This window comes from Balaenoptera physalus (assembly GCF_965194825.1).
Source record: "Balaenoptera physalus genome assembly, chromosome: 7".
Lineage (NCBI taxonomy): Eukaryota > Metazoa > Chordata > Mammalia > Artiodactyla > Balaenopteridae > Balaenoptera > Balaenoptera physalus.
The window spans coordinates 20,910,522-20,921,222 of record NC_138886.1 but is presented as its reverse complement, the minus strand read 5'-3'; the positions used below and the strand labels follow the sequence as shown (position 1 = coordinate 20,921,222).

At 36.1% G+C, this 10,701-nt stretch overlaps 1 protein-coding gene across 7 annotated transcripts in view; it reads right to left on the bottom strand.

Annotated features, from left to right (window-relative positions):
* Positions 1 to 441: 441 nt before the first annotated feature.
* The window catches only part of LOC309664158 (uncharacterized protein), a 28,593-nt gene continuing 18,333 nt past the window's right edge, over positions 442 to 10,701 (bottom strand). For 6 of the 7 annotated variants that reach the window (XM_082469195.1, XM_082469193.1, XM_082469197.1 and 3 more), the window contains 2 exons: positions 7,689 to 7,815; positions 442 to 3,263 (listed from right to left, as the gene is read on the bottom strand). In XM_082469195.1, coding sequence (XP_082325321.1) covers positions 2,023 to 3,263; positions 7,689 to 7,815 — 1,368 coding nt within the window. In that variant the 3' untranslated portion in view covers positions 442 to 2,022. Of the gene's footprint in view, positions 3,264 to 5,091; positions 5,144 to 7,688; positions 7,816 to 10,701 lie in introns of all 7 variants that reach the window. The other variant, XM_082469199.1, reaches the window with a different exon arrangement.

Sequence of the window (10,701 nt, the reverse complement as noted above, 5' to 3'; positions counted from 1 at the left end):
TGTGGAACCTAGAAAAATGGTACAGATGAGCCAGTTTGCAGGGCAGAAGTTGAGACACAGATGTAGAGAATGGACATATGGACACCAAGGGGGGAAAACTGCGGTGAGGTGGGGATGGTGGTGTGCTGAATTGGGCGATTGGGATTGACATGTATACACTGATATGTATAAAATTGATGCCTAATAAGAACCTGCAGTATAAAAAAACAAACAAAACAACTAATACTAAACTTTCATTGGGTTATTTGTATGGAAATATGTTAATATAAATGTTTCAGACATTACATGAAATTCCTAAAAATCTTATATTTGTATTTGTATGGAAATATGTATGGAAATATGTTAATATAAATGTTTCAGACATTACATGAAATTTCTAAAAATCTTATATTTGTATTTGTATGGAAATATGTATGGAAATATGTTAATAAAAAAAAATTAATAATCATGGTTGTTATTCACTAATTTCAATTTTAAGGAATTATTTTTCCTTTAAAAATCTAAGAAAGAAGTATTTGATATAAAAAAATTTAGGATCAAGTTCAACACGGTATATCAGCTTCATATATCAGCTTCACCTTCATTCAAGAAAAGTTTTAAAAGGTTTTTAGATATCAATCCCTCTTTTCATAATATTACTTGACAATGAATACTTATATAAGGTTAGGTTATTGTGTTTCTAAAAGGAAAGCATGCCTTGGATAATGACTGGATTTGTAAGAAAAGTTATTTGTGATAATAAAATGACAACTCAACAAAACAAAGAATTTTTTTTCAAATGAACTAGAAAATAATAGTAAAATTTTTAATGTTTAGGCTGGTCATGAGGAAATTTACAGGGCAGCAAAACAGATATCCCTGAACAAATATCTCAAAAAATATATAGTATCTTCCGACAGCTCTTACATATAAGAACACGGAATCTAATAATCCCTTTAAAATGCATGTTTCTTGTTAATTAATTCAACATAATGTAGGGACAGGATATAGGTACCCAGTCCATGGCCTGTTAGGAACGGGGGCCACACAGCAAGAGGTGAGGGGCGGGGGAGTGAGTGAAGCTTCATCTGTATTTACAGCCTCACTCCATCACCTGCATTACTGCCTGAGCTCCGCCTCCTGTCAGATCAGCAGCGGCATTAGATTCTCATAGGAGCGTCAACCCTACTGTGAACTGTGCATGCAAGGAATCTAGGTTGCGTGCTCCTTATGAGAATCTAATGCCTGATGATCTGAGGTGGAGCTGAGGCGGTGATGCTAGCACTGGGGAGCAGCTGCAAATACAGATTATCATTAGCAGAGAGGTTTGACTGCACACAGACCATAATAATCCACTGCTTGTAGACTCATATCAAAACCCTATCAGTGAGTGGCAAGTGAAAACAAGCTCAGGACTCCCACTGATTCTGCATTCTGGTGAGTTCTATAATTATTTCATTATATATTACAATGTAATAATAATAGAAATAAAGTGCACAATAAATGTAATGTGCTTGAATCATCCTGAAACCATCCCCCCCGCCCCCGGTCCATGGAAAAATTGTCTTCCACGAAACTGGCCAAAAAAATTGGGGACCCCTGTTTTAGTGTGAAAAAGCAAGGCAGGTGTAAATATCCATATTCACTTCCAACCAACAGATAATTTGGGTTTAAATGCCATTCTTAGATCACTTGCAGAATGATTACATATCATTGTCACTTTATTGTCATGATAAATCAATTTACTTACTCATTAAAAAAAATGTGTACTTCACAGTGAACAAGTCAATCATGTGTAATTGAGATTTTTCTAGTACACTTAAAAAAACTTTTAGATCTCAACCAAGATGTCCAATATATATGTTGTTTTTGGGAAACATGATTTTTCAAAGTTCTTCTTAGTATGAATCTTCTGATGCTTAATAGTTCTGGAACTATTGTTGAAGCTTCCCATGTTTAGTACATTTATAGAGTTTCTAACCTATATGAATTCTATGAAGTGTAATGAAATTTTGATCACTGAATTAAAGTTTTCTCACTCCATTAAAACTGTTTCTGTTCAATATGAATTCTCTGATGAACAATGAGAGTAGATTTCTTGCTGAAAGCTTTTCTACAATCACTGCATTCATAGGGTTTTTCTCCAGTATGTATTCTATGATGTACAGTAAGGTGTGACTTCTTGCTAAAGGCTTTTCCACACTCAGTGCATTCATATGGTTTTGTCCCAGTATGGATTCTCTGATGCACAATGAGTTGTGATTTCTGGATAAAAGCTTTTCTGCATTCACTACATTCATAAGGTTTCTCCCCAGTATGAATTCTCTGATGTTCAATGAACTGTGAACTCCGGATGAAGGCTTTCCCACATTCATTGCATTGATATCTTTTGTCCCCAGTGTGAGTTCTCTGATGTACAATGAGATCTGACTTCTGAATGAAGGCTTTTTTACATTCATTACATTCAAAGGGTTTCTCTCCAGTATGAATTCTGTGATGCACACTTAGTTCTGACTTTCTGTTGAAGGCTTTTCCACACTCATTACATCTATGGGGTTTCTCCCCAGTATGAATTCTCTGATGTACAATGAGCTGTGACCGCCAGATAAAGGCTTTTCCACATTCATATGGTTTCTCCCCCGTATGAGCTCTTTGATGAACACTAAGAGCTGACTTCTTGATGAAAGCCTTCCCACATTCATTGCATTCATAGGGTTTCTCCCCTGTGTGAATCCTCTGATGAATAATGAGGTTTGACTTCTGGATGAATGCTTTTCCACATTCACTACATTCATAGGGCTTCTCTCCTGTATGAGTTCTCTGATGTACAGTGAGCTGTGACTTCTGAATAAAGGCTTTTTCACAGTCATTACATTTGTATGGTTTTTCCCCGGTATGAATTCTCTGATGTACGATAAGTCCTGACTTTCCACTGAAGGCTTTCCCACACTGAATACATTTATATTTTTCACTTGTTAGAAATTTTGGTTGTGCAGAGAGGTGAGACTTATGTATGAAGGCTCTGATGTGTTCATCAGATGTTCTGTTCAGATGAACTACTTTCCACAGTGCATTATATTCTTGGTCTATCTCCTCAGTCAGTGACTTATTGTTAATAAATGTAACTTGATTCAAAAGCTTGTCTTGGTTTTCCTGGTAATTTATCTCATCTTCAAGTTTCCAGTCTTCAAAAATTGAGTATACTGTCATGTTATGGAGTATTACTTCTTCAGAAATGCTCTTCTGTGGAGCTAATTCTTTCATTTTGGGTCTAATTTCAAACTCTAAGAGAAAACCCAAGTGTAAATAATGTTATTTCTCTCTCGAGCTTTGAGGAACACAAAACACAAAAACAAAAAATAAAGGTCTTCATTTTAATGGAAATAGACAGAAATCTGATAATGAGTATGTTCAGCTTTGAAATTTAAGAATATGATATTAAAACCCAAAGACAGAAGAAGGAACAGACATAAAAAGAAGTGAGCAGGAGAGCAATGGAAAAAGCAGAGTTGATGAGCTCAGTGTCATGGTCCCACACAGCCCCACACACTTCTGCCCCATCTCTACTCCATCACAAGGCTCTGTGAGGAATAAAGGCAGACCAAAAAATAACTTCAGGAAGACAGAGGAAGCATGCTAGCAAAGGGGACTGAGAGTGAGTTGATGTGACCAGCAGAAAGATTAAACTCACAGTAAATATAAAAATGTTTTATATGTAACCAGGCAGATTAGAGCACAACTACAGGGAGAGGATGTCAAAGTACATGCATCTTAAAGGGTCAGATGACATTAAAAAGGCACAAGATAAGATAGGCTTTATATAAAGGGGACAGTCCTCAGAAGAATAGGCAGTTTCAAAGGGAGACAAAAAGCAAAAAAGAAGGAAGAAGTACCCTCTGGTAACTGGGTGGTGGCAATGGGGAAAAGAAAAAAAAGAGGAAATTTAGGGTCCTGGAAGACAAAAGAGAACCACAAAACCAGAAAACTCAAAACTCCTCCTTAATCACAGAAAGGAAGGAAGGAAGGGAGGGAGGGAGAGAAGAAGAAAGGACTCTGCTCAAGTCCCTGAACTTTGCTATATTAACAGAAAAGGGATCCATAAAATTAGAAATCTTATAAAAACACTGTGATATGTTAAAATGAAAAGAAAAAGTAAAGCCCATAGAGAACTATTACATAAAATCAGGAAATGAATTTGTGCAGAAATAAACAGAGGAAATTGTCCCCTTCAAAAACTTGCCATGAAACAGAAGAAAATTTTGTTTGAACTCCAGGCAGAATTAAATATACTCAAACAAGCATATCAGGACATGGAAAACCACCATGAGTCAGAACTTCAAAAGATAAAAACCAAAATGAACAAAAAACAGGGAGAAATGAAAAAGAATTGATTGAACTCAGGAAAAAAAATGGAATATTAAATTACAAGGTGTGGTCAGGAAGAAAAGAAGGGAAATACAAATTTAATAACTGGCACTGACTAAAGGAAAGAAAACAACCAAGATAATAAAAATGACATAAAGAATCAGATTAAAATGGTCATAGAGAATGCAGTGGAAAAGGAAGACAGGAAAAGAAGGAATAATATTTCTATTACTGGAGACCCTAAAGAATTTTTTTAAGAAACAAACAAAAGATTATAACTCCAAGACACTTCACACTGAAAGGTGAGAAAAACAGAAGGTAATTAGAAAGAATATGAATATCATTTGGTAAGTTACTTTGAAAGAGAGCATACCTAAGAATGCCTGAGTGCATGAGGAGAGGAGTATAAGCCCACTTTGGGAGAATGGAGTGCTAAAGATATTAGTCAAAGAGATGCTAACTAATTAAGAAGTGTCCTAAATATGTGGGCTACATAAGATTCAGAGTATAGGTAGGAGGATTACCTATTTCTCTAAAAGTCAACTAAAGGAAAAGGATTATGTGGGTGTTTGATATGTAGCAGTGTCATTTAGGTATTCCACAAACCCATATCAATTATTTTCAGCCATTTGTAAACATCTATGGCCTTCAAGAATAATTTCCTAAAAAATACTTCAAAGACAAACATATCACTAATCAATATGAATCTTCCTTCCCTGCCTCCCATTTGCCAGGTTCTCAACTTACCTGAATAGGCCCAATTTGACATTTCTCCCTCCTCCACCCATGGTTCTCCTTGCTTAAACAAGAAGATTACATCTGAATTCAGAGACTGATACCTTGTTTATGGGAAATAATATAGGACTTGGGTGTTAGTGGATAAACTAACCAACCTAGAACTCACATCCATTACATATGTACCAGAATGGCTAAAATTTAAAAGACGGACATTACTAAAGGTTGATGGAACTCTACTACATTGCTAGTATAATATAAATTGGTATAATCTCTTTGGAAAACTGGTAGTATCTACTAAAGCTAAATATACATATGCCCTATGACCCAGAAATTCCACTCCTCTGTATATACCCAATAGAAATGATATGTTTATTTCTACCAGAAGATATGTATAAAAATGTTAATAAGCACTTTATTCATAATTGCCAAAATCTGAAACAACCCAAATGACCATCAACAGTAGACTGGATAAATTGAAGAATTATTGTATACTCATTAAACAGAATACAATACAACAATAAGGAGCAACAAACTACTGTCACATGCAATAACATGAATGCATTTCACAGATATTACGTTAAATGAAATATGCTAGACAAAAAAAAAAAACCTTACATACTGTGTGATTACACTTACATGAAGGTCAAGAACAGAATTAATTTATGGTGATAGAACCACAAGTTGTTATCTCTGAGGAGGTAGGTAAATGGTAAGGGGGCGGTTCAAGGGAGCCTGCTGGGGTGCTGGAAATGTTCAGTATCTTGATCTGAGTAGTGGTCAGGTAGATGTATACATATGAAAAAATGCATCAGCTGTGTAATTAATATTTGAACACTTTATTATATACATTATATCACAATTAATTTATAAAAACCAAGAACTTCGGCCCAGCCCATTGTCTTCAGCCTCTGAAGAATGAGCAGGATGCAGTACCCATTTTCTTTCCATCCAAGTTCACTGGAGAGGTAGAAGCACAGTATTTGGTACTCAAAATTAATATTCTTTTGACCTTTATAGGTTGAAATGAAGCTCTTTAAGCATTCAGAGACCCAGTAGCTTTTAGCAAAATATAAAGGAAAGGCAGTTGATTGGGTACTATGATGCGTTTAATATATCCCCATAAATTCTTTGACACGCTTCCCTTCAGGAAGTAGAGCTTATTCTGCACCCCTTGAGTGTGGGCTGGACTTAGTAACTCACTTCTTTTTTTTTTTTTAATTTATTTTTTTAACATCTTTATTGGAGTATAATTGCTTTACAATTTGTGTTAGTTTCTGCTGTATAACAAAGTGAATCAGCTATATGTATACATATATCCCCATATCCCCTCCCTCTTGCGTCTCCCTCCCACTCTCCCTATCCCACTCCTCTAGGTGGTCACAAAGCACCGAGCTGATCTCCCTGTGTGATGCAGTTGCTTCCCACTATCTGTTTTACATTTGGTAGTGTATATATGTCCATGCCACTCTCTCACTTCATCCCAGCTTACCCTTCCCCCTCCCCGTGTCCTCAAGTCCATTCTCTATGCATCTTTATTCCTGTCCTGCCCCTAGGTTCATCAGAGCCATTTTTTTTTCTTAGATTCCACATATATGCGTTAGCATACGGTATTTGTTTTTCTCTTTCTGACTTACTTCACTCAGTATGACAAACTCTAGGTCCATCCACCTCACTACAAATAACTCAATTTCGTTTCTTTTTATGGCTGAGTAATATTCCATTGTATATATGTGCCACATCTTCTTTATCCAATCATCTGTCGATGGACACTTAAGTTGCTTCCACATTCTGGCTATTGTAAAGAGTGCTGCAATGAACATTGTGGTACATGACTCTTTTTGAATTATGGTTTTCTCAGGGTATATGCCCAGTAGTGGGATTGCTGGGTCATATGGTAGTTCTATTTTTAGTTTTTTAAGGAACCTCCATACTGTTCTCCATAGTGGCTGTATCAATTTACATTCCCACCAGCAGTGCAAGAGCGTTCCCTTTTCTCCACACCGTCTCCAGCATTTATTGTTTGTAGATTTTTTGATGATGACCATTCTGACTGGTGTGAGGTGATACCTCATTGTAGTTCTGATTTGCATTTCTCTAATGATTAGTGACGTTGAGTATCCTTTCATGTGTTTGTTGGCAATCTGTATATCTAGTAACTCACTTCTAATGAACACAAGAAGGTAGAAGTGATCATGTGTGATTTCAGAGACTTGGCCATAAAAGGCACTGTGACTTCCTCCTTGCTCTCACTCTATCTAGGGGAAATTAGTTGCCAGGTCGTGAGAACAGGCCCACATGGCAAGGAATTGAGATCTCCAGCCAATGAACAGCAAGGACCTAAGGCTCCTGTCAACAGCCACGGGAGTGAGTTACCTTAGAAATGGATCCTACAGTCCCAGTCAAGTTTTCAGATGAATGCAGCCCCTGCTAACATCTGACTACAACCACATGGGAGACCACAAGCCAGAACCATCCAGCTGAGTTGTTCCATATTCCTGACCTACAGAAATTGTTTGTAAAAAAATGTTTACTTTAAGCCACTATAATAATTGTTATACAACAACAGGTAACTAATATCAGTACCCTCTGAGGGAAGATGTCCTTACCCACTGAAACAAGGTTGCTATAGTTCTCCAGCATCACATCCTTGTACAGGTTTCTTTGAGCAGAGTCCAGCTGCTGCCACTCCTCTTGAGTAAAGTCCACAGTCACATCTTTGAATGAAACAAATCCCTGTAACAGAACATTCCTATTAAATCTAAAGTGAAAAACACTGAGTGATGTATAAAAGATGTATGAGAAATTATTGCTGTTTTCGTCATGCAGGGTTCATCACAAAAAGTTAAAGAAAATGTTTACCATGAGGCCAATTTTGGGTTCTACTACGTGGGAGAAGTCAAACTCCTATTAGAAAAACTTTGCCATTAAGAATCATCCATTCTCTCTCCATCAAGCATGTATTAAGAACCTATGTGACCAGCACTATTTGGTGCTCAGGATACAAATATGAATAAAACACAGCAGGTTTACAGACTAGTAGATGGAGGCAAACAAGTAAGTATATAAATGCTATAAGATGTTAAATAGGTTATGACAGAAATAGGAAAGAAAGAGTGATTCTATTTTGGGCTTTGTAAAGTTATACAAAATGAACAATGAAAAATGTAAAAATAAAAAATTTTAAATGTAAGGATAAAATAAAAAGGTTTTGAAACATAAAAAATGAATAGTGTATTCTCTGGTAACCTGTGGAGGAGGGAGAAAGATCATTCCAGATGAAGAGTGGAGTAGGAAAAAGGCATGTGAACATGAAGAACATGGTAAATTCAAGGACCTGTGAGCGCTTCAGTATAATGCTCTCAAACATCATTTATTCATATACAGCCTTCAGAGGTTTTACCATATCTGCATGTTACCTGCGCTATTATTGACTTAATAGTTTTAACCCAACAACTTCTTTACTTAAATAAATGTATTTTAAAAGGAAACCACTAAAGGGAAAACCAGTATCACTTGTCAGAAAACGAAGATAACAACAACAGTAATCTGCAAAGCAAGTATATACTGGCGAAATGCCATGTATGAGATTTGCTTTAAAATGTGCAACTCCAGGGAACAAATAAATAAAAGAAGAGAAAGAGGAAAGATGTCAGATTGGTAAAATATTAATTGTTGAAAATAAATGAGGAAGTACAAGGGGTTTATTATACTGTTCTCTATATTTTTATACATGTTTGAATTTTTCCATTAAAACACTTTAAAAAATTAAATAAAGCAGAAACCATTGTTTTTAAAGTTTAAATTAAAATAAAAAATGTAAGTAATATTTAATCTACTCAATTTTTTAAAATGCATATCTACACATAATGAGAAAAATGAAATAATTTTTGATCAGTTAGTAACAATAAAGTGCTAATGAACTCACTGTTCCTTACTATTCAAACCATGATTAAGTTCTCATGATTAATAGACCTCAATAAGAGCAGTCTATTTTAAAATTTGATCTTAATCAAATCCAACCGAGATACTTCTGAAAGACAGTGTATGAGGAAAGAAGAGGAATCAACTAAAACTCCTTGGTTTTTGGTGTAAGCAACTGCATCCCACTGAAGTCCAGGAGACAAGAAAGATCTGCTCTTGGTGGAGGGAGAGGTGGAATCAAGAATTCTATTTGTTCAACAATAAAAAGACAAATGATTCAATGAAAAAGTGGGCAAAGAACATGAATAGACATTTCTGCAAAGAAGATACGCAAACTGACAATAAGCACATGAGAAGATGCTCAACCTCATTAGTCATTAGAGAAACAAATCAAAACCACAATAAGGTACAACTTTACCCCAGTAGGATGGTTATCAACAACAAAACAGAAAATACAAGTGTTAGCAATGATGTGAAGAAACTGGAACCCTCATAAATTGCTGTGCAGTTCCTACAAAAGTTAAACATAGAATTACCATATGACCCAGCAATTCCACTCTTAGGTATATACCTAAAAGATTTGAAAACAGGTACTCAAACGGATACTTGTATACAAATGTTCATAGCAGCTTTATTTACAATAAAGCCAAAAGGTACAAACAACCCAAGTGTCCATCAGCAGATGAACGGATAAACAAAATGTGGTATATCCATAGAGTGGAATATTATTCAGCCATAAAAAGGAATGAAGTTCTGATACATGCTACAGCACAGATAAACCTTGAAAACATGCTAAGTGAAATAAGTTAGACACACAAGGACAAATATTGTATGATTCCACTTGCACGAAATACCTCGAATAGGCAAATTTACAGAGTCAGAAAGTAGTTTTAAGTGACCAGGGGCTGTGGGAGGAAGGGAAGAATGGGAGTTATCGCTCATTGGGCACAGAGTTTCTGTTTGGGGTGATGAAAAGGTTCTGGAAATAGTGGTGATAGATGCACAAATTGTGAATATAACTAATACAACTGACTGTACACATAAAAATGGTTAAAATGGCAAACTTTATGTTATGTATTTTTTACCACAAGAAAATCTACTTGCCCCATTAAGCTCAAGGTATCTATTATCATTGACATGTACATGGCAATAATGGGTAGGCAACTGAACTTCAGTGGGGTGACAGTTGCTCCTAACAAAAACTGAGAAGCATGGAATTCAAGCTGAGAAAAGAGAGAATTAAGAAGTGGGGAGAGGAATGTAATAAACAGTGAAAAAATGGATGGTCAATTGATCAGAGGTCTGTACAGAACTGAAGAATTGCTGGAGTCAAGGTACTAGATAATGAGCTAGAAATAGAAATAATGGCCAACGACAATGAGAAGTCCGCCCACCGCAACAAAGAGTAGCCCCCGCTCACTGCAACTAGAGAAAGCCCGCACACAGCAACGAAGGCCAACACAGCCAAAAAATGAAAGAAAGAAAAGAAAGAAAAGAAAAGGAAAGAAGGAAAGAAAGGGAAGAAAGGAAAGTAAGGGAAGGAAGGAAGGAAGGAAGGAAGGAAGGAAGGAAGGAAGGAAGGAAGGAAGAAAGAAAGAAAGAAAGAAAGAAAGAAAGAAAGAAAGAAAGAAAGAAAGAAAGAAAGAAAGAAAGAAAGAAAGAAAGAAAGAAAGGCAGGCCAGAGAGTGAAATGCTTGG